This window comes from Nesoenas mayeri, assembly GCF_963082525.1.
Source record: "Nesoenas mayeri genome assembly, chromosome: 1".
NCBI lineage: Eukaryota > Metazoa > Chordata > Aves > Columbiformes > Columbidae > Nesoenas > Nesoenas mayeri.
Window position 1 is genome coordinate 126,242,493 of NC_137541.1, and position 24,900 is coordinate 126,267,392.

The 24,900-nt window shown below is 40.4% G+C and overlaps 1 protein-coding gene across 5 annotated transcripts in view; it reads left to right on the forward strand.

Annotated features, from left to right (window-relative positions):
* Positions 1-24,900, forward strand: part of APP (amyloid beta precursor protein) — a gene marked incomplete at both ends in the record, with an annotated part of 219,018 nt that overhangs the window by 180,855 nt on the left and 13,263 nt on the right. For 3 of the 5 annotated variants that reach the window (XM_080345581.1, XM_080345583.1, XM_080345585.1), the window contains 2 exons: positions 8,877-9,098; positions 16,116-16,169. In XM_080345581.1, coding sequence (XP_080201707.1) covers positions 8,877-9,098; positions 16,116-16,169 — 276 coding nt within the window. The remainder of the gene's footprint in view (positions 1-8,876; positions 9,099-16,115; positions 16,170-24,900) is intronic. The other 2 variants (XM_080345582.1, XM_080345584.1) reach the window with 1 other exon arrangement.

Consider the following 24,900-nt stretch of genomic DNA (forward strand, 5'->3'; position numbering starts at 1 on the left):
CTCTGGAATTTGTCACCATGCCGTATGTGGATCAGGATAATGACATAGAGTGTATGTTCTTGATTATGGTATAGAGTTTCAATTCATTTTTTCACCAAGCATTTTTTAATGTTTCCTTGTCTACCTTGATGTTAGGTTGCTATCGTCTTACATGGAGAGGAACTTTCCATGTTAGTAAGGAAAAACTGTTTTGTTCAGAATTTTTACCCAAAAGGATACCATTATATGGATGTGGGATTTTTCTGCATTTTCCAGAGCTTTTGAGGCTGTGAATGGTGAACTATTTTTCTGAGACAATATTCTTAATTTAACCAAATTGAATGAGGGGAGGGTGAGAGAAGGGCAGGAGACCACAGAAATGGTTAAAAAGGCTTCAAGTTGTGAAAGGGAAGAGCAGTGTCTCTAATTTCTATTTAGTAACTCTTTTTCAAAGATAAACACAAGCTTCTGTTTTGGACTTACTTTATCCCACAAACTTCCTTAAATATTCTCTGCTTTGAACTGAAGGGGAAATTCAGCCATTATTCAGTTGACTGGCTGTTAAATATTAAAAAGTTATAAATGTGCACACATCTGTAGCCTTATATTGATATTTAATTTGAGTTAATAACTACTTTATGTAGCTGTCAGGTAGCTAAGGCTCTGTAGTAATTATCATATTCTTTCACTGAAGGTGGAGTGTCATAGTAGCCTTCTTACAAAATTAGACAAAATTTCAGGACCGCGAGTTTCACAACAGACTGTAAAAATGGGAGAGAATTATTCTGGTTCTTCCTTGATGAAGTGGTATGGAAATTCTCACAGACCTTTGCTCAAAGCTCTCTGCAATTTCGTAGCCATGTACAAAACTGAATTTGCATTGAAATTCAACCTTAACAAAAAAGCCACCTTGGGCATGTTGAAATTAATCATTACATGGAAATCAATGTTTCCCTGAATTGGATCTTCCAAGCTTTCTCATGCTTTTGAACACTATTTGCTACCAGAAAGCTTGCTATAATTTGGTCTACATCCAAAAGAAGAACAATTGCATTCTAAGTTACACATATTTTGGTGGGGTTTTTTTTATCATTTAAGTCAAATAGTCTGCAAGGGAAATCTAACTGCAACATTATTAAATGTACCTGCTTACAGGAGGAGACTCGCTTGGGTTGTTTCTAAGGTGTGGTTTGGGAAACGTTGAAATCCATATGTGCTGAAAGAGAAGAAGCAGCAAGAAATGGGAAAGAAATGGAAGTGATAAAGTTGTTATTTTAAAAAAATATATTAGAAGCATGTTCTTTTTAGTATAGTTCTAAATATTGCAACTATTCTGAAGTTCAAATGTGTATTTCTTCTAAAGTTTGGTTCTTAGGCAACAGGGTGCTGTCTAAGACTATGGAACGGTTAGTATATTACTGACTTCTAGGAAAAATGTCTTAGGTCAGCTGTTTCATGGTACCTTAAATACTCATTTTCTGAGAATGTGAAAAAAGGAGAAGTCCTTTTACCTTAATGAAAAAGATTTTTATACACCTAAGAAATTTCTGAAATCTGGAAAACTACTGCTGCTATTTACTCTTGCTCTAATTCTGATGTCTCTAAAAGACAGAAAATAAGAACTATAAAATACTGTTTCCTATGGTTCTTGCTATTTCGGCCTCAGTTTAACCCTGAGAGAGAGACATATTGCACTGTGAAGGTTTCCATATAAGAAGACCTCTGGTGTAATTTCACATGCTAACCAGAAGAGAAGAAACTTAAATCTGATGCTGTGGTCACATTTGTCTGTCAGTATGGATCTGAGCATTGCAGGTTGGGCTCATTTCCAGAATTTCAGTGTAATGACCCAGCATATTGCTCTTTCATCATCATCTTCAAAGCATGCAGGCAACAAAGCCACTCTCGCACCTGCCAGTGGGCAGGTCACTGCCAAAAAAGTTCTTATCAGAGTTGCTCTCTGCATTAAATTTGACTTGTACTGTACAAATGGATTAGTTCAACACTGAATACCACATAATTGTGTTTTGCAGTTTGATAATGTTGTAATTATGACACCTAGTAATATCACAGAATCACAGAGTGGTTAGGGTCAGGAGGGACCTCTGGAGATCTGTCGAGAGTTTGATTGCGGGGTGGCAATAAAACCCTGGCAGATGTATTGTTAACCCTCTCTCCCCTTCCTTCCCCCTTCAGCCCCTCTCTCTCCCCTCTTCGCACTAAGGACAGGTGATCAGGAGGGAAAGAAGGACAGAGAGAAGAGTTCGAAAAATTAAAAATGTTTTACTAATGCTACCAATAAGAATAGAGAAAATAATACACAATACACAAAACCAATCTTGAAAGTTCTAGTAACTGCTCCAGCAGATGTAGGGCTGGCACCCAAAGTCCTGGACTGGACTCTCTAGCCAACTGGAGCTGGATTCAGTCTGTCACTAGGCCTCAGTTCACAGGGACGACTAACAAGGTCCTCTCCTCATGTCGGCCATAACAAAAAGGGATGAGATCCTCGTGATCTCCCACTTTTATATGAAGTATGATGTGAATGGGATGTTATACTCAGCTGGTCAATTCCTTGGTCACCTGTTTCTCGTTGCCCCTCTCATGAGATGTACATCCATTCTTATCAATAACCTTGCATTCCATTGCTATGTTTACTAAAACATGTATCTGGTTTTCCAGGAAAATGCAGCTAATAAGAAGGCTTCAGCTGACAGGCAAATTCACTAAAAGATAAATTTGTTTTTAACAAAACCAGGGCAAGATCATCTAGTCCAACCCACCTGCTAAAGCAGGTTCACCCAGAGCACACCGCACAGGAATGTGTCCAGGAGGGTTTTGAATGTCTCCAGAGAAGGAGACTCCACAACCTCTCTGGGCAGCCTGTTCCAGGGCTCTGGCACCCTCAGAGTCAAGAAGTTTCTCCTCATATTCAGATGGTACCTCCTGTGCTTCAGTCTGTGCACGTTGCCCCTCATCCTATCATTGGGCACCACCATGTAACATTATAATCTTATAATACATCTTAGAATAACAATATGCTTGAAATTCAGTGGAGCTTGACTCTTTATGCACAGACTTCAGTGTGATTACATTTAAGCATGTGCTTGAAATTTCCACCGACTTGGGCAGAGGCTGGTGGACATACCCATGATCTTTTCTGGTATATTTGCTCCTTTCACCTCAGGTGAGGAACCCCTGCTTGTTGCAGTAAGTTACGTATATGAAAGCCACAGAATATACCAGTGACTTAACTACCTTTCTGACGGTAGAATTTGCATTCATTGCAGGAAATCCTTCAAACAATAAGTATTGCCTCTCTAAACTTGTGCTAATACTTTGTATTTAGGAGTTCCTTACATCAACCCTTATTTACAGCCTGTCTCAGTAGAAATAACTTGTAAGGGGAAATGTATGTGTGTTTTCAATGTGAAATACATCTGTTCATTTGCATGAAGTTTGTGGAAGTGCTACTGATGAAATTGTGGGTTACAAGTATGCTGTCAGTTTGTGTAAGAGATCTAATGTGAGTGCAGATACACAGGTAAATAATGTTTTGGTTTTGGGAGGTTTTTGTTTGTTTGTTCGTTTCTGAAGTATGCACCAAGGCAAAGTCTTTAAGGAGGTCTTGTTTTCATGTTTACCGGTTTGAGGGAGTTTTGATTCATACAGCTGACAAGATGCAGACATGCTAATTTAGTTAAAACCTGACTGCATTACACCAACACAACTCCTTTGGGCACATGCTTGTGTTGAAGATTATGAACTGTGACACACAGAATTAGCTCATAAAGTAGGCGTACAACTGAAAGCTGCAGCTGAACGTTACCTCTTACCAAGTCGCCCGTAATAAATGATTGTGTAAATGTTCTTATTGAATCCTAATTGTGACGTACAGCATTTGTATGATGTAAACTGCCTTAAAACTGCTATGAGATAATTAGCGGGCACATGCAGATGAAGCAACTGCTATGACTCAAGCACTCTATAATTTCTACCATTACGAAGAGTGGGGAGACTGCTGACACTTTTTAATTTTGTCATTGTGAAAGCACATGCTCAAAAGAAACCATAAAAAAACATTCAGTTCAGACTGAATAGTGACTGATAAGATGATGAGTATGAGGCAATAAGACGCTGCATTTTTTTTGAGCTGCCTCCCAAACCTGCATTTGTTGAGTCAATATATATTCTGTCACATAGATGTCATTTTACAAAGAAAGTGTGGTGTTGGGTCAGAGCTATGACATTTAATTTGATGGTGTCTTAATTAGTATTTAAAAGAGGTGGTTTAGGTGCACTTTGGTTTTGATCTAGTTTAAGACGTTAAATTGCTTTATAGAACTTCCAAAATTACAATTGCCAGTTTTAAAGCTTCTTTCCAAGTAAATTCAAAACTCTTGCACATAGTGATTGCAGAGCTTTTCATCAGGTAGATAGGCTCCTTGAAAAGACAACAATCAAATTTATAATTACTTCAGGAAATTTGAAATAGTGGACCATGAACCAACTAAAATTGATGTTTTCAAAGGTAACTAATGGATTGTCTTCATTCCAGGACAGCAAGTGTAGCTGTTCCATGTGAAACTCTTGTCTTTATAGCTATTGCGGTTAAGGGCTAGGATAAGTATGCCCTGGAGTCCAACACTGGAAACAATGTTGTATGCCAGTAAAAAGGAGATGAAGTTACAAAACAGCGTGGTTTTTGCCACTCAAGACACCATCAGCTCTGCTGGGATTTGTCAGCGTGTCTATGCTAGTACAGTGCTCTTTGCAGAGCCTTTCAAGTTGAAGTGTGGTCTGGGACATTGTGGACAAATGGCTTCTAACAATCCAGTGTCCACCAGAAGATTTTGTAATAGATTTTATTTCTTTTCCTCTGCTCCTTCTTTGCTTTTGACTCTCTGTGTCTCTTTGCAGGATAGGAGAATAGTCTTGAAAGGAGATTGTTGTGGTATTACCCTTCTGTTTAGTTTCCCAAGCTTATTTCACTTCAATTTTTCTAGCTGCTTTTGTTGACTAGTAGTGACCCATGGGAAAATGCCTACAGTGAGCACAAGAATGAGTGAAACTTCCTTAGAGATGATGATAAGTCTGAGAATCATTTTACTGAAGTACTAGAAGTGAGCCTGTCACTCATCTTGAGAAAGAGGAGTTTGGCTGCTTGAAGGAGAAACAGTGGGTTCTGTGCCCTCACACCAAATCCAGAGCTGCTGGGAGGTCTGCAGTCCCAGCTGAGTGTGGGTTTTTTCAAGGTCATTGTTGCTTTTGAGCACGTAGTCTCAGAGGGACAAAAAGTTTCAACATCGTCCTTATTCTTCTCTATGGCAGGACTTAGCAGAATGCTACAAGGAGATAATGAGCCGAGCAACAAAAAGTTTATTATAGGAACACTGTCATGGAGTTTTTGGCCTGCTAGTTTGACTGGAGACGAAATTTTGAAGAGCAGCCTAGAATCTCTCTGTTTTCAGCACCTAAAAATGAAGATATTCACCACACAAAGAAAACCTCTGAAACAGTTTTGAATGCACATCCTAGCCTCCAGCTGTGTCTGTACTCCCTGCTTATTTAGGGAATTGTCTTTTGCAGAGTGGGGGAATTGAGTTGGCAACTGTGGAGAAGAGACAGACTACTGTATTGATGTGTAACAGAGAGGCTGTATGGCTTTCCATTAGCGTAACTGATGATTCAACTAGCCATCGATACTTTGAACAAAATCAGCACTGAAAAATTGATCTTGGACTTTGCCAGCTAGTGTCAGTAACTGGAAATCCTAGGGCAAACTTTTTTGACAGTTCAGAGATTGAAACAATTGTTTGCAAATCATTTACTCGTTGCAGACACAGCTGCCTCACTCTGATGGACTCCAGCACAGTTTCTAAGCCAGGCACTTCCAATTTCTCCCTGTCATTCAGTGTCTGATTCATCATGTCAGATGGGCTTGATTCATTTTGGCCATTGTTTTCCCATTTGTAAAATGGATGTGATCATAATCTACTGGTTGTAATATCTCTCCGCCTCACTTGAGCTATTGTGAGTGTCAGTTAATGTCCGTACTGTGCGCTGCAGCTGAATGGGAAACAATGGAGCCTGCGAGCACTGGTGACAACGTGCTCCTGGTTGGGTAGTGCTGAGAGAGGGGCTTTGTGTGCACATCCCTCCCAGCCGCTGGGGACTGGGATACCAGCGCGGTACCGTGACAGCAGTCGGGTGCCCCTCGCTGTCAGCCTGGCGGGCCCAACGATGCCTGCACCGTGGCCTCCCCCCGAGTGCGGTGCCAGCCCCGGTGCCTTTCCTCTGCTGCTAGAGCCACATCCTTCTCCCTCTGCTCCTTCATCTCTGTGCAGTGCTTGTCCCTTTTCAAGGGCAGGAGCTGTCTGCAGGTAGTACAGACCACATCAGGAGTGGGGAACGGGCAGGAGTTGTGAGGAATTGGCACCGCTCAGAGACAAGGGGTGACTGAGACACAGCACCCCAACACCACCCCCTGCCACTGCTGCACGGGCTGCAGCTCTCTGCAGCTGCCCCACAGGGATGGGGAGGACAGTGGAAACAAGGGGAGCTGCACCCCAAAACTCTTCTGGTTCCTGGGTACGAAAGGCTTGCAGGCACTAAGATCATAGAATCGTTGCGTTGGAAGGGATGGTCAAAGCTCGTCCAGTCCAACCCCCTGCACTGAGCAGGGACATCTTCAACTAGATCAGGTTACTCAGAGCCCCGTCCAGCCTGGCCTGGAATGTCTCCAGGGATGGGGCATCTACCACCTCACTGGGCAACCTGTGCTAGTGTTTCACCACCCTCATTGTAAAAGATGGTTAGCAGTACTGTAATACTCACTTTCCTGTGATCCGTGATGACTTTCTATTATAACATGCTCAGCTGGTACTGCCTGTGGCTTCCAGCAAGGCTCTTGAACACCAGACTTCTCACTAAGGCCACTAACATCCAGCTCCTTTTTTGTCAAGTTTTTTTCCCTAGCTAATGAAAGTTAACATTGTCACATGATATGATGTCTGCTCAGAATATTGAGGTGCCTCACCTGTCTCTCCACTAATACAAGGAGACGCTTTAATTTGATAAAGGATTTGTGTAAGTGCAGTGAGGAGATAAAAATTGTATTGCCTTCTATGCTGAAGATTTATTATGTATCTTATAAAATAATATTGTTTTCAATAAAATGAACATGAAGGGAAAAACAATTCAGTGTTATATAGGTTTTCTGTGCTGTCTAGTATGTCATTCTAATGAACAAATCACAGAATTAAATTTTGTATACACAGTAGGCTTACTGTCTACTAAAGCAATTGCTGTTTAAACAGAAAGATTTGTTTTAAAACATCATTTTACAAGATTCAAGACCCATATTTGCCCCAGGACTGGAATTACAACTTTTTGTTTAGTTTTGATGTACCGAATTTAGTGTAGTAATGGGCTGGGAGAGAACTGCATCACTAAGAGGTGCTCTTTAAAGAGACGTATTGTGGAGCAGAGCCCTACAACATCATCGCTGACAAAGGCACTAAAGTGGTGCCAACTCTAATGCTCCTGACTCACTGGGGATCCTTTCTGAAGAGCTGCTGCATGGGTGCAGTGTACTGCTGTGGTAGTATAGCACACTGCGAGACTGCGAGGGAAAAACATGCGAAAGATTTTACTGAAGGCTATAAAGCTCTGGTGTGTATAGATACATAGATGCATTTTTGCACTGGTGATACTGGGAAATAAGTGAGTCCCTATGGAGTAACATAAAGGGCCTGTCAAGTAGAGTGGTGATTTCTGTCCCTGAATTGCTGCAGGCTTCAGATGTGGCTGTGAAGCAGTGGCCATCAGGGTTCCTTAACAAAGTGAAAGGAGAAACCAGTCTTAATAAAAGCTTTTGTATCATCAGCAGTCATGTGAATGCAAGGACTTGCGTAACCTTTATGATCTTTGATTCTGAACTATTTAGCTCTGCAATATCTGCCTACTAATTACATCCATATATTATTAGCAGTTATCTTCTTCATTGCAATTGCTTGCTTTAATGTGTTTTGTGCACTGAGTTCTCTCAGAGTACTTGGAAGTATTGTGTTGCTCCTACAAAAGAAAAGGCAATGAAGGGGAAGATGAAGAGTAGATGAACTACTGAAAAGGGAATTGAAATTTTAATAATGAAGCACACACTATCTCTGAGCTTACTTTTAACACTGAATTGGACAGTCTGGCCTATACACCTGATGGAGCTGGAAGTGCTTTGATGGTTCTCACTGTGCTTAAGTCCAAAAAAAACGCAACCTAGATAATACTGCACAGCTTTCGGTTGTGGTGGCTAGTAAAATAATTTGTCTGTAGACACCTATGACTACTTAAGATTTTTAGCAAAGAACTACTGCAGTATTTTGCAAAAGTTATGTGTGTTAAAAGAATTAATGTTTGTTCAGATTCAATGTGTTACAGTAAGCCCAATTTAATATAGTAACTGTTGTGGTGATGTAGGATTTAAGAGCCATGATGAGCTTTGATAGTGAGCATTTAAGAGGAAGGGGAAATAAAACAGACATTCCTTCCCGTGGGCCTCTTGACTCACAGAAACATCCTGAGTTGAAGGGAATTGATTTGTACTTCTTAGAAAACTGGTGGGGAAGAGTCCAGGAACTTGTAAAGCACAGACCTGTGATCTCTTAAGTGGTGGATATGTGGGTAGGAAATGCTATTGAACAATTCTGGTTGATGTTTCAAAAAAATGCCTTACTTAGCAGCAGTGCGTATCAGTTTTGACTATTCCAAGCCTTTATGTTTTCTTTATCATAAGAAAACAGAATCTCATAACAGTAAATGATTAGTTTAATAGCATTGGAATTAGCTCCTCAGAAATGCAGGCTCCTTCAGATAATTTCTATGTTGAAATTTCCTTGCAGATGAATTACTTCAGAAAGAGCAAAACTATTCTGATGATGTCTTGGCCAACATGATCAGCGAACCCAGAATCAGCTACGGAAATGATGCTCTCATGCCTTCACTGACGGAAACTAAGACCACAGTTGAACTTCTTCCAGTGGATGGAGAGTTCAGTCTAGATGACCTTCAGCCATGGCATCCCTTTGGTGTTGATTCTGTTCCAGCCAATACTGAAAATGAAGGTATGTACAATAGTGGGAGAAGCCACAGAATATTCTGAGTTGAGCTTTGGATCTCTCTTCATGTTGTTCCCTGAAAATTGACGTCTTTCTGATGTAAGCAAGATAGAGGTTTTCAAATCTAAGTTTAGAACTGATATACCGTGTCAGCTGTGTCTCTTTGATGGAGCAGAAAATCCTGACTAAAATTTGGAACTTAGACACACAATGAATTTCAGTGTTGAGCTTACTTTCCTTTAAAAACAAACTAAAATAAATTCCAGGAAATTATGACTGACAGTCATATAAAATACACGATGACAAGCTAAGGGAGATAGAGAAGTTGTTAGATTTTGTGCCATGATGAAATTAGCGTTTTAGTGAAGGAAGAGCTTTTTAGTTGCTGGCATGAACATAATTACATACCCAGCACAGTCCTAGCATGAGAGTTGATTATATTTCCTCTCGCACTGTTTTTTCTGGAATATACTGTAGATGTGTTCCTGGATACTCAGCAATGCAGCTGTCTAGTGAAAACCTTTTTCCTGAGGAGTATTTTATGTTGCTCATGGACTAATTTATTGAAGTGACTGTATAATACTTTAATAATTTATGTATAATCTGGCATTGGTAGTTTGCTTAGGTGCCGGAGCCAATTAATCAGAAACCTGAGGGATTTAGATCATGTCATTCCAGTTTCTCCTGTTGTGTTTGTTTTCCTTTATCAGTTCAACTCAGTGCTAAGTTAATCACAATAGTGGAAGTTTGTTACCGCAAAGCAGACGTAGATTCATAGGGGCTGGAGCTACTGAAGTTCATTTTTTCAGGTGGATCTGTGATGTGTAGCTGAACTGCACAGCTGTTCTCCATGTAGTTGGCATATGACAACAGCTTGACATATGCAGGTGGGTTTCTAGGTAGAAGGACAGTCTTGGCTTCTTCACTGCAAAGAGCTGTTGCACTACATGAGAACACATGTTCTCCAGAAGTCTTTTGAAACCGCTGTCTTAGGCTATTCCTGCTCTCAGAATGGGTTTTGGGGACCCACCTGACACAGTCTCACTACAGCGTGATGTGTGAATGACTGTGGGCAGCTGGGTGCCTGGGTGTGAACATCAGGTGTGAGCATCGATTTGCCAGGTCTGCTGTTGGTGCCACGTGAAATCAGGGGAGTCAGAACCAGTTTTGTGATCAAAGTGGGTCATCCCCAGGAGACAGAAGCCTAAGGTCAAGTGAAAAAAGGACATGGCTAGGATCTGAGCAAAGGTCAACAAACCTGTAAGGCAGAAGAATACCAGGTTTGAGGGGAAGCAGAGAAGGCTGGTCAGGAGCAGGGCTAAAATCAGACCAGTGTCAGCAGTAGAGGTAGTGACCAAGAAAAAGAGCAGAGAGAGCTGGAGCAAACTCAGTGGACTGTCCAGCATCAAGAATCAGAAGACAGGAGGTGGTGACAAGGACTCCAGGTGTGTCTGGAGGGCACTCGCAGCCAAGTGACGTGCTGAGCAGCCGAGAGCAGCTGGTTGGATTGTGTCAGGTGCTGACTGGTGGTGCGGGTGGCTGAGCAGGACCAGGCTGAACTTCACTTTCCAGGGGAATCAGCTGCAGCTCGCTGTAGCATCCGCGTCAAGGTGTCTGCCACAAGTGCGCCACTGTCTGGGTGGTGGTGTCTGTCCTGCAGGAATTTTCCAATACGGTTCTCACTGTAGTTTTCCCCATAGCTGAGACACACAGGGCATCGATTTCTATACCCACTGCCTGCTTTCATTAAACTTGGCAGGGGGAATTAATTACTTTTGAAGTCTGTCTTCCCAGTTTTCAAAACGTACTGATCTCAGTCACCAAGTTCAAAAGTTATTAGGTAGACAGGTGCACCCAAACATACAGTTTAATCACACAAGCCTTTTTTTCTTTCAGAAATTTGGCTAAGTCCAGAATTTAATAATGAAGGGTATATCCTTCAATGTGACACTGAATTCCCATAGGCAAGTATATTGAGGGTGGTTCTCCTTTTAAAATACATGACAGCAAATAAGAAACAAAAACTCTCCTGCTCAAATAACATACTGTTTAATTATGAATCCTGTGTATTTTAATGCACTACATAGTTTGTTGCAGCACTTCTTAATGTTTACTGTGGGACCATCTTTTAACTTGCATGCCTTAAATTGGTTAAGGGTTTTTTTTTAATGTCAGGCTTGTATTTGTCTGAAGTTACTGTGGCAAACAATTCTCCTAGGCCAACCATTATTAGTGTTAAGTTGGCACAGTTAGAAACAGAAATTACTTAATGATTTAAACCTCTTCAAATCCTTCTTGTTTCATATTTCTCTGTCAGCTATTCAAACCATAATATTGTTAATGTGATCATGCCTAAAACACCTTCTTTCTCTCTTTAGATACTCTCTGTACCTTTGCCTGTAGTATCAAAGGGGCATTTCAAAGCTTCATCTTTTTCCTTTGTGTTTGTCTCCCACATCTTTTTTTCCAGAAACCCAGGACTAACTGTGCCATTTGTCCTCACTTCCCATGCCTGTGTTCTTCCATGGCCATGGTCTAATCCCAGACTTTGTCTAAATTGCTTCCAAAAGCATGTGTCTGCCTCGTTATAATATGTTTTGGAAGTAGCAAGAAGGAAATAACAATTGACACAATCTTTCTTCCCCCTTTTTTTTTTTTTCCCCTCTACCTCTCTATTGAAGGTCTTTTTGCATAGTCTGTTTTTCACACAATAAATTATGCAGAAAGGCTTTTGTATTTTATGCATTACTGAGCAAGCATTGCTATTTCTTAACAGATAACCACTGATCAAGAAAGGTCTAAGTTCAAAAATCATATGCTAGAGAAACCTCAGATACTGTAGAGTGACTAGCCATTGCAGCATTAGTGACAGTCAGCATCCCTTGCTGCTGAGAGATGCTGATCATGCCAGCAAAAATCAGAGAACTGAGCATCTCAGCTTCCATTTACTTGGGTGAGGGCTGAGGGTACTCAGCACCATCAAGAAAATCACAGCATGTTCCATGTGAATAGCCTGGTACATGGGAAATCTGCTGAGTGACCGGTCCAGCAAATTTAACACAGACCACCAGAGAAGTTTCAGACAGCAAGCGAGTTACAAGCTCAGTTGTTGATATTAATCTAGTTTGAAAGCTGAAGTCAACTTTTCTAAAACTGCTGGACACAAAACTGGAGTGCTATTAATAACAGCTTGACATATGCAGGTGGTTTCTAGGTAGAAGGACAGTCTTGGCTTCTTCACTGCAAAGAGCTGTTACACTACATGAGCAATAGTTTTCTTCAGTCCTGAGCAGGCACACCAGGTAAATCATTTACCTCATTGCACATTTGCATTTCTGTCAAAACAAATTTCTAATGGGACTATTGGCGTCTGAGAGGCAACTATAAACAGATCCCAGAGCTGGCTGGGTTAGGACCTAGGATCCCATCCCCTCCAGCACAGTCACAGCAACAGGACTTGTTTTTAATGAGCTTTTTAATGAACCAAAATGTGGCTGTGGAAAAAGTGGAAGGAAATGCAGCCATTAAATCTTAGTTTCAAAGTATCTAGTGTTTTGCATATAAGTGATGAAGTTAAAATACTACAAAAAACACCTCAAATTTGTCATTAGTTCCCATGCCTTTTTTCTTCCATAGCCATGATCTAATCCTAAGTTTCTCCCAGAGATATTCATCATGTATTGGATTGGTATGTTGCCATATAATCTCAAGGTTTCATAACTCCATTTGAAATTTTCTCAATCTAAACTGCATGTTTAGGTAAAAGGATTGGTTTTATGCAAACAATTTATTTTACTAAAATTGCTTTTTCTGATGAGCGAGTGAAAAATAGTCTACAAATAAAAAGACCTTGAAAGCTCAGTATTTTCTGAAACTATTTCCTTCGTTGTTGTTTCCCTGAGGTAGTTTCCCAGTAAAGGTCCAAAGAAATGAATCTAAAGCACCAGGTAATACACTACACAACTTGAATGGCTGAACATGTGTCTAGCATATTGCGATACAAATTAGGTTAATGAAAAATGCTCCCCTGAGGACATTGCAAAAGGCACCACCAAACTGTCAGGAAATTGGATTTTAACAATGAAAAAACGCACCTTCAGAGGTGGGGGTAGAACCCCAACAGCTTGAAGCTCTGACACTGCCAAGGTCCCTGGGCATTTTGCCAATGACTGACTGGGTTTAGGGTTTTACCCTTCGTATTTTGCCATGCAGTTACAGTTAGCCTTAGTGACAAAGTATTTAATTAAAAGTGAGATTTTTTGTGAAAGTACCATGTTACCTTTATGACTTGGCCAGTTACTCCCTTCAACACTGTTCTTGGTGGGTGAAACGTAGCTCTCCTCGCCTGCTGGTTGTACCAGCTTTTGAGTTTCTTGATCCACCTTTTATTTTTGAAAAGAGAAGCAACCACGTTCTCTCTTGCTCTTCTGAGATGTATTAGCGTTAGATAGAAGGTGGGGATGTGTACCCTATATGCAGCCGGGGTAGTCAGCATAAGCGGTTACCTACCAATTTAGTTTCATAAGGCTATTTGGAAAATAAATTTTCAGTCATAATTCTGTGGACTTCTGTGCACATGGAAGCATGTCCAAGAGAAATATGATTCTGGAGCATCAAACAGAATGCATTTTTTATAATAATACACAGTACCTGTAGAGTTTTGAGTATTGATAAATACTATAATAGATTTAAACTTCTCCCTCTATATCAATTGTGAGGCGGTGTGGTCCAGTGGGGCAGGCAATGAGAAAGCACATGGACAAGATTTTCCAGAGGTAACTGCTGTTTGACTGTACATCAATACCAGGGCAAGAGCAAGCAGGTTTTAAAATGCAGCTGAAATTCAAAAGCTGGCAGTTCATGGCTGTCAGAAACCAGCCTTTCTTCATGTTGTGCTGCCCGAGGCACGCTGCCCTCAGTTGCCTGGAATCACTATCTGCTTTGGAAGACCCTTGGCTTCGAGCTTTGGCCTCCCGTTTTTGCTGCCTGCAGCTGGTGTGTGACCTTGAGCAGGTTGTTTCACGTTTGTGTCTGTTATGAAATGTGCCAGTAATGTTTGCCTTTTCCCCTGTAAAGTGCTTCCAAAACTATAGATGACAAGAAGAATTATTCATCACTAGTACCTTCACCTAGTGCCACAGATACTGCATTACCTGAGGTCAGGTCCATGCAGCTGTACAACAGAAACTTCCTCCATCCTTTTTTCCCTTCACATACTCTCATTTTTATTGCTACCAACAACCTGTTCTCTCTCAGTTCACCATAGCTATGGGCATGTAGGGTTACAGAGTGCTGAGTGGGATGGAAATAAAACCCCTCAGCCTTCTAGGGAGGAAATGGGGGACAGGGCAATGGAGGAGGGTTCTGCAGGGGCAGTTTGGGTAGTATATGTCCTTGGTTGTTTCTTCCTTCAGTCCTTTCCACTGAGACTTACTGCTGACCTACCCGTGGGTTGGTGCAGACAGTATTTCAAAACCTTACAGAAGGCTTAAATAGGAAAATACTCAAAACTGTAGTTTTTAGTTAAGGATGGAAATTGGTTTTTGTATAGCACTATGTAAGGAAAGCAATTACATGGTCTGGTGGTGCCAGGCTGCACTGCTGTGAAGACAGGGGGTTTGATGGCCTGTCTCTGCAGCACCAGACCAACGAGCTCTGTGAAAATTTTGCCATTCTGGAAACACAAGCAAGTCAGATGTGCAGATGCATTTTTAGTCTGCAGCTACTGCAAAGCTGACTTATTGCTTTTTTTACAGAGGCAGGAGCTATTGCAGTCATTTCCCATGATCAGAGGGCATGGCTGTCACACAGGCTCTCACTTACAAGCACCACAGGTTGCTTGTCAAACCCATAGCCACTCAGCAAGTGACACAGACTTCTCAAGCAGATGGGCAGCCCCTTGCTTAAGTCAGCAATATCATCAGGCTAGTGTGATTTCCTGATGCCAAATACAGCGAGCAGTTCATGATTGAAAACTATACTCTTGTCAGGTTTCCTATGTTATCGTTGCTCCCTTACTGCTGATTAGAAGGTTCATACTTGAATGGTGAAATCCAAATGTATGAGAATACCTTATTTAAAAAATTCAGAATTCCAAGCTACGATGTAAAACTTTATTTCTGACTTTAGTGTCTGACAGTGGCACTTGGGTAGATAAGGAAGGTGACAGTATTGCAGCAAGAGAGAAACAGGGAAAAAAAAAAGGGGGGAGGGGAAAAAAAAATCTGAATGTTTTAGTGAACTTCTTCAATATGTTCAGTTTGGACTTAACTGAGGCAGTAGGTAGTGACTCAAACAGCATTAAAAGTTTTGCACATCCTGTCTTCTGCTAATGGCAGTGAGCTCCATCAACCTTAGGTTTCAGCTGATAAAGCCTTAGTACAGTAATACAAGAGCTGTAAAATTGTGTATGACACACAATCAGGTAGAAAGTGGTGTATCTCCTTTGCTTCCCTTTCAAATATTGGAAGACAAATTTGCTGTCTACAAATCACAGCATATCAGAATGAAATATTGATTGTATTTTCAAAATGTGCTTTACTTTTTTCAAACCTCATAGCTGATGCTGTAAAGAATCCCTGTTGAAAGGAAAAAGGCATCAAGATTCAGTGGGTTTGTCAGTCAGCATTGATCAAGACTGGCTGCAAGAACTTACTCATCATATCTGTTCTTGCTGCCAATTCTGATGAGGCAACTGGTTGCATGTAATGAATATCGTTTCACTCTATAGACAGAAGTTCTGTGATCTTGATGGCTTCTCACTTTAAGCAGTAACCAGAATATGATTTAAATTGACACATCAGCAGTGAAGCTTTCCTTTTGAAGTTGTGCCTGTCCCTTCCCTTTATTTCCAGGATTACCTGAAGGCAGATCTTTTCTAGCTGTTGCTTTGTTAACTTTGTTTATGCAGTATGTCTCTCCTGCACTGTCCCAATGGAAGAGCAGTTGACTTTATCGTTTTGGGGGATTTTGTTTATTTTTTGTGTGCTTTTTTTTTTTTGTTTCTTTTCTGCATATGCCCAGTTGAGCCTGTTGACGCCCGCCCAGCTGCAGACAGAGGACTCACCACACGACCAGGTATATAACGTGCATGGCTTTTACCTAACCTGTGTTTTCCCAGTGTGCATGTGGTCTCCTTGAGCTGAAATGATCACCTTTGCTTTGGTCTAATTCTCTCTTAAAATGTAATGCTCTGCCACGAACCAGGGAAGTGTTCCCACACCAGCCCCATCAGCCTGTGTGAGTGCTGTCTGTCACGGGCGCTGATGGGCACTGGTGGAGGGAGTGGGACCCACAGACCCAGAACTGATACTCCGTTCAGGTTGTCTTCAGGCAGTGATGCTTCGGCAGGTGCAGGGGGCAGTACCCTTCAGGGCAGAGAGTACTCTTCATTTGAGAATATGTGATAAAAATGTTGGTACTTTTATGTAGAGTGTACAGTTTCTTGTAAGTTGAGGCTAATAAAGAATTCATGCATGTGATTTTAGAATTGCAAGGGACCTTAGGATTTTTTGCTGTGATATTTATCTTGGCTAACTCCAGACATCTAAAAATTGATACGTATATTTTCCCTCTTGGATTCACTGAGGACACCTCTATATGGCTATTCATTCCATTCTAGGATAAACAGAGGTGATTATTTGCCCTCTGTAGGTACTTGTGTCTTCCTGTTCATTTCAGAGGAATATCAGATGACTGGTTTGAGTTATGCTAGAAATGTTCAGAAAATTGAAATGTGGCAAATCCAATATTCAAAAGTAAAAGATTGGGTTTCATACTAACTTTTTTTTGCTTTTTAGGTTGTTTCTTTTTCCCCCTCATTTTTATTTAGGATTATCTAGATACGGCTGATTCCATTGAGAGCAGACAGCCTTTTATTTCAGAAGAGATTACTCTTCCACACATACTGAGATTAGATGGGTATATTTTAGGGTTAGAATTATTGCAGTGTCACATCGTCATTGCGTTTTTTTCCTTCAGATCGGATCAAACTGATCAATTTGTCCTCTTTCCTTTCATCTTTTCCTCCAAACTTCCATTAGAAAGTATTATGGTCAGCACTCTCCTAGTTTGCGTTTATATCTTTGAGGTAACTCAGTGGTGTTTACTGACTACAGAAAATTGTACACTGGGAAGTAAAATGAACTCCTATGCTAGAGCAATTGGGATACAGGTCAAGGCTGGCCAGGTGATTTACTCCCGGCACTGTTTGGGGAGTCTGAGGTCTTGACTTGTGTTTAGAATCTTAATTCACTCTGTGAAGAGAGCCTTGAAACAGGTGCAGAGCTATCTCTACAACCATGCCAAAAATCATGGGATCAAGTAACATTCCTCCAGTACTGGATTGTCTCTGCCTTCTGGATTAGATTTCTTGCCCAAGAGCACTAGAATAGAAATAGCATCACAAATGAAACATAAATGTGTTGAATCCAAAAATTGTAGTGTCAGTTCAATCTAGGAATTTTCTTGTATTATTAAGTTAGTGATTGTTAACTCTTTTTAATCTCATTGTGAAAAATCTGGTATGAGGTTCATGTTTATTACTAAAGATTATTCCTTCCTTCAGTTCACACACGCACACATAGGCGCACGCACAGCGGCAGAAATTGCTGGTGTCCCTTCCCAAAATAGGATTTTCTCACACTGCTGCGCTCCAGTTTCAGAGTGAAATTATTTCAGCTCAGGGTATCAGAGCACTTTGGTGGTTGGGATAATATAAATAGTACTGAAAGTACGGCTAGCACAGGTCATGAGGGATGTTTGTGAATGTACAATAGACTACTAAGAAGAGGGAAGAAGACTACTAAGAAGGGGCCTGTGTAGCCTTTACCACCTTTAGTGCAGAGTTCATGTGCTTAGAAGGCCCCTGCTCTGCTTTTGGCACAGAGAGGGAACCCCTGCAGCCCAGCAGGGACACACGTCATGTTCCTCCAGTAGAGGGATGGTTGTTTCACCAGAGAGACTGAGATCTCTCACTGCCGTGCCTGCGTTCTGCATTTCACAGCATAAAGTGTCTTACATGTGCACATGAAATAGAGATTTTGCCCCTTTACAGTAGCGCTAAATGTATCATAACACAAAGCACAACGTGTTCTCTTCAGCGTTCTTGGTAGACCTTAAGTTTCTTAAGTCTTCAATTAGCATGTCCAGACTTCTGCAGATTTGCCATTACTGATAAAAAAATCTGGCAATAAATGACCACCTGATTTTTCATCATCCTTTGAATACAATTTGTCTGTGATAAAATTTTAATTTAACAGAAAACTGATACCAGTCTGAGTAGCTTCATAAACTAGGAGTAGAGTAAAGCAAATGGATGCTCAGTTAACCTGTGAATTAAAAAGAGATTCTGTCAGTTAAAAAATATGTGCTCTAAAACTCTTTTACTTGTTAATTGTAAACAAAATTTATATGTTAGAGGTTAAAAGAGGAAAAGAGACACTTTTTTGGTAGTCCCTGTCCTTTTGGGATAGTCAGTTTTTACAGTTTGAAGCTATTTTTTATGTCAAAAAACAATCTGAAAAACAAGGATATTATTCTAGAATGACAAAGTATTAACAAGGGACCTGGAGGCAGGTTAGTACATGCAGCTGCTTGTAACTTTTTGTTTTGTTTTAGTTGCCTAGAGTCCCGCTGATTTCAAGAAAGGTTTCCCATTCTCACAGCCCTGACTTTTCAGCTAGTGCCTCTGCTTGTTTTACTCGAGCAAACAAGGCGGTCACTGCTGCAGGGTGAAAACACAGGTGTCCAGTCTGGCTGTCCGAGCTGAGGGATAAGAACAAGTGGACATTTTGTCAGTGTTGAAAATCCCTGAAGAAAATCAATTCTGAAAGGACTAAGACAAGCATAGAAACACATATCCTTTTTTCTCTTTTCCATTTTCTTTTAAAACTTTCACCCCCACAACATTCTTGCAACGATCACTACATTTTTCATAAAAGCAGATCATGCAGATGATCTTTGTCCCTCTCCCGCAAGAGAGGTCGTTTGGTCACAGTACAGAAAAGAAGAGCAAGTACTTAGTTGTTTGTAGTATTTATCATAACTAGAATCTCATTACTTCACCACATTGTTCTCTCTTATTAATAAATAAGGTCTATGAGTCAAGTCAGGAAATTTGAAGAGTTGTCCAATCCATAGGGCAGGAAAGCTTTTGAGGAAAGTCCAAGTTTAAACCATTTACTAAAATTTAAATCAGTTTTCCAAACCCCCGCCTCCATAGCACTCCACCTTGACTAGCAGTGATTGAAGCTTGAATTTGAATCTGATTTACATGTGTCCCCAAGAGGAGAATAGTGTCGGCGGGATCCTTATTTTCTAGTATAGAGAGAACATCTGTGTGATTCACACTGGTGTTTGAAAAGGATCCAAGTGCTTCAATACAATGTCCTTCCTCTTTGTAATTCACAAATGGGGGAACAAAAATAAGAATTGTGCCTAAGTTGCTTTCTTGACATCTCTGTCCTGAAAAGGAAGTAAACAGAGATGGTAAAAGATCAAGGGGAAGAAAAATATCTAGATGTACTAATCTATTTTTAATACAGCATGAAATGATAAGAGATTTATGGCATGTTTCTTGGTATTTATAAATTGCTTCGAAGAGGGAAACATTAGAAGGTTTCAGTCCAGCCTGAGAGCTTCCACAGGAAGACCTTCAAATAGAACAACTCTTTGCTTGGTAGCCTCCCTGTAACAGCTTTTTCAGTAGTGTTTCCTTCTCTCCTATGCCCTAGAGGTCACCTTTTCATTATGAACATTTAATTTCTTGCAGCTGAATTTTGGATATGTGTTTATGAATAACTTTTTTCTCTTTTGTGTGTGTGTGTTTGCATATATAGAGATAGACATATACACGCACACAAAGATACATATAAAAACATCTTTAGATAGGCAAAAGCAAGCTCCTTTTTATTCACGTTAATTCATCAGGTCTGATCTGTGGTAATTGATTGAAGATGAGAAAACCTGCCATCAGAATGGGTGTTGCTTAGTATAATATCAGCAGATTTTCTGAAATTCAAGGTGATAAAGGAAATAACAACCTCTCTGTTCAGTGTAGACTGTATTCTCATCTGTTGCACAGTTGCAGCTGTAATTACACCGCTAACAGCTGTAATTGTATCACTTGGCATGCCCATAATTCACAATACAAGGATTTTATTATATCAACTGAGTTATTTTTTTCCATGTAGTATAGTCTGTGGTTTGGTTTGGGTTTTTGCATTCTCCCAGCTCTTTATCAGTTGATTGTTTTTGCAAAAACAGTCAATAATTTTGAGGAGACGTTGCACATAAAGCTGCTTCTGTGTCTCTGGCCCTTCCGCTGATAAATCATGACTTGTCCATCTTTATTACATTATATAGAAAGCTGAGGGATTTTTTTCATGCACAGTTGCAGAGGCTCTGTAAGCCTGATGGCTCTTCTGCAGAATCATTAGCACATATGCTGCAATCTGTATGAGGTGAGGGCAGAGAGCAACTTAGTGAATTATTGATGATTTTCTTGCCAGAAATTGCCAGGGTTTTTTTTTCCTGTCTTAGTGATATTGGTTCAGTACAGTTGTCTTAAACCAACTGTCTGCAGCTACCAAATAAAAATCACTAATAGAATTTTTTCCTTTAGATTGTTTTATAAATCAGATAGTTACTGACTATGTATGCAATTATATGTGCAGATGCACGGCATCTGCATTGACATGCCAGAAAGATTACTGAATTTTACTTGGTTATTCGTTTTTACGCACATAACATAATCTCTGATATTCTGAGAAATAATTATTTCGTCCTAAATTCCAATTAGATTATTTTTTTAAAAAATATAACTTTATTTTTTGCACTTACCTTCTGCCTTCTCCAATTTGAGAGCCCTATAGTCATCCATGAAGTAAAAGTGAACCACCATTTCAGTAACTTCCAAGGAGAGACCAGAAACTTTTAGATCCATACAGTCTTAAAAGTGCTTACTCCTCAAAGATATTTGAGTTGTCCTTACAAACCTGAGTATATAATATTAATTTTAGTCTTTATAAATTAGAATGCAAGCTTCAGTATTCTTTAATTTCAAAATTAAATGACCTGCACAAAGTCATAGAGTCATATGCAAGTAATAGTTGAGCTTCTGGTGAGGACATGGAGCCACCTACCTGGGTAATTATTCAAATGCTGCATTTTCTTTCAATCCACCCTTTTCATTTTAGATGAAGCTTTACCCAGATAAAGCTGTTTACTACACTTATAGCAGGCCTTGATCCAACAAATCTTCTCTTGTTCTTGCCATTACTCAAATACAGTTCATGGACATGGAGTTGCATGTTTTCTGGAATTGCAGTCAGTATATCTGTTGCTTGAATATGCTATTTGGGGGTTTTCTATGTAGAGACCACCCATATCTGGCAGTTTCAACTGCGTTTCACCTGAAGGTTTAATTTTTAACTCTAACCGGAAGGCCACAGGCACATCTGATGCTCTTTCAGACCCTTGCAGAACACAATCTTGCTAGATTGTTATTTAACCAGTAGAAGAAGCAATTACAGGCAGTGTAGTAGATGATGTTCACCGAACAGCATCCTTGGTGGAATTCATTGTATCCTTTTTCTTATCCTTCTTAAAGCCTAGATATATATTTATACAAACACAAAAGCTCATCTGTGTGAAGATCAAGTGTTCCCCAAAACAGCTACTTGGTTTGTATTTCATTTGAGTAGCTTTTAACTCCATATGATTCCCCCCTCCCTTTAAAAGGCCAAGGAAGAATAAGGTTAGCATAAGCTGCTCTTTTTACTTTGTGTGTGCACACATGTGCATGTGTATGTATAAAAGTTAACATTACTTTTTAGTAACAATACAATTAAAAGCCCATCGTAGATAGCTCATTTTGTTGGATTTTACTAGATGCTTTTAAGCCCATGTTTTTGATGCCTGAATAGTTTTTTCAGTTTTTCTAAGGAGTTGCAAATTAATATCTTTACCAGTTGAATTGTAGTGTTTTTAAATTGAAGTAACTAGGAATGCAGCTCCCTAAAGAGAATATGTAATTCGGAAGAAAAAGCACTAATAATTATCATTATTTGTGAATTTGCAGTGAGGCTGTTGCTCTCATTTTTTCTTCTTTTACATATGTGTATTTTAGACTTGGTAGTGAATAAAACATCATTTTGTGTCAGAGTTAAAGATCACCTCATACAGATAACTTTTCTTCGAATGTTTGCCTTCAATGCAAGAGCAGAGTGATATTAGGCATCCTTTGCTGTTTGCGTCTTACCTGATTCACACACCTCTGAAGAAAGTTTTGGAAATGTTTTAAAAGACCCTTTTTTCTTCTTCAGTTAGTTTTTCCTTCTACAGTTCTTACCTTTGAAAAATAAATCTTTGATTATAGCATGTAGGACTATGTATGTAGTCACCAGGATAGAAAAGCGAATGAACTGGAAATGAAAAGAAATCTGTTAAATAGAAAGTCTAAGTTCTAAAATGTAGCATGGTGGAAGGGCATATATAACCCCGTGTCTATTTTTGTCTCATACCAGGTATTTAATGGATTCCAGTGCAGAGTTGTGCTTCTCTTACTATGTGATTAATTATTTGCAGAAGACCACGTTTACCCTAGTTGTACTTTAGGAGTCTTTTTTCCTCACTTCCAAGGGAGATGTGAGGAAGAAAAAAATTTCTATCAGGTTTTTTAGTACGAAGGAAGATTTTTCTGTTTCTAACTTTTTTCCCGTGCTAGCTGCCAAAGACAAGTGTTACTAAGTCTAACACCATTAGCTTCCTAATATCGGGTCCCACTTGGTATTCAGATCCCGTGGCATTTTTGGGGATTGATAAGGCCACGTAGTCCAACAGACCTTGGTTGCATGGCCCACAAAAAAAAATTCTGCCTGATCTCAAGGCTAAAGATTGTTTAACCTGCTGAGTGCTGGAAATATGGCTCCAGCTTTCCTGTTTGGTAGTAAGAGGGGGGAAGGGAACCCTCAAGGAAATGTGGCTTTAGGGAAGCCTGAGCCTGCGTTTTTCCAGCAGCTGTGACTACTGTGAATTCATCACCCTCTGTTGCTTGCTGATGTTAAGGCTCCTGACCTGTTCTCCCCCTGAAATTCTGCTGTAACTCCAGGCTGGGGCATTTGGCTCTGCTTAACAGAAGCTAACGAAGACCCATGGTCTAAGCTGTCTAGCTTGCTTTCCCTCTGAAAGTGATCAGAGCCCCAGAGCACAAGTACCCAAGCCCATTATTATCCTGCCCCTAGCAGTGACGCATAGAGGATGCCTACAGACTGCACCTCTGCCTTGTGCTCTGGCACATCCACTGAGCATTTGGCAGCCAGCATTCGATAGACTTCCAGGACTAGAAACTGTATTTTCACCGTTGTGTTTAGTAACCCTGGATGAACCTTGCTTCTTCGCATTTGTTCATTCATGTTTTGAACATCCTCATGATTTGTGCCAATGAGTTCCACAGTCCAGTTTTGCATTGTAACAAATTATATATACACTTTCGTTAGCTTTTAATCTGCTGTGTCATAGCCATGTTGATGTCCTGTACTTTCTTAGGACAAATAATGAATAACTGTTTCCTGTAGACATTCTCCTTGTCACTTATATAGATCTCTATAGCATTCCCCTTGGTTGTCTCTTCCAGTCTGAAGACTGCCGATTTGTCTAGTCCTTCTCATACAGAAACCATTCCATACCAGTGATCATCTGTCTCACCCTGCTTTGTGTCTTTTCTAGTTTTTCTGCCTTCATTTGAGGTGGGGTGACCAGAGTGCATAGCCAGATTTAAAATGAGGATACAACATTTATACAGTGGTGTAACAATGTTTTCTGTTTTCTCTGTTCCTTCGTAATTACTTCCAGATTTCTCTTTGCCTTTTTGACTGCTACTGAGCCACCTGCCCACAGAGAGTTATCTGCAGTGACTGCAAGATCTCTGTCTGTCCTGGGTGGAACAGACCTAATTTAGACCCTGTTGTGTATGTATAGTTAGGGCTGCATATCCCTGTGAGCACCAGTTTACATTGTATCAACATTTAATACCATTTCCCTTTTATTATGCACTCAGAATCTGTAATATCCCTCTGCAGTTCTTTGCAGCCGGTTTTACTTTGACTATGCTCTTTTTTTCTTTTATTTTTCATCAATAATCTTTGTCATGTCACTATTCACTCCCTGACCCAGCTCACTTTACAAGCAGCACGGCACAGATCCTGTTGGGACCCTGCTGGTAACCTTCCTCCGTTGTGAAAAATGGCTGTGTATTTACACTTTATTTCCTGTCTTTTTAATCAGTTATGGAAAGTCATGTAGGACTTTCCCACTTAATCCTTGCCATCTTAGCTTCTGCTAGAGCTTTGGTCAGGGACCTTCTCAAAGGCTTTTTGGAAATGCAAATACACTCCAAGGCTAATTAGTTTCCTATGCGCTTCCTAACTCTACCAGTGACCTCTAGGAGGTTTGGGAGGCAGGTCTTCCCTCAATAAAAGACAAGCTGATTCTTCACAGATGTATCTCATACATGTATTGATATGGATACTCAGTATTTATAGTTCCAGTGAATTTGTCAGCTGTAACAGCAGAGCCGTGCAATTCCCCAGGCCCTTGTCCTGGGGGACTTGCCACGTGATGCTTTTGCCAGCGTGTCTGAGGGGCAGCAAGCGTGGCTGTGGTGAGCAGCTGGGAGCCGGCCGCCTCTTCAGCCACTACAGCTGTGGGCATGAACCAAGTCCTGGGAAAACCCTTTCCCCTGGCTATTTAATTAATTTCCCCTGGCTATTCCACTGTTGGTTTTTCCCCCTCCTCTTTAATCCTAAAA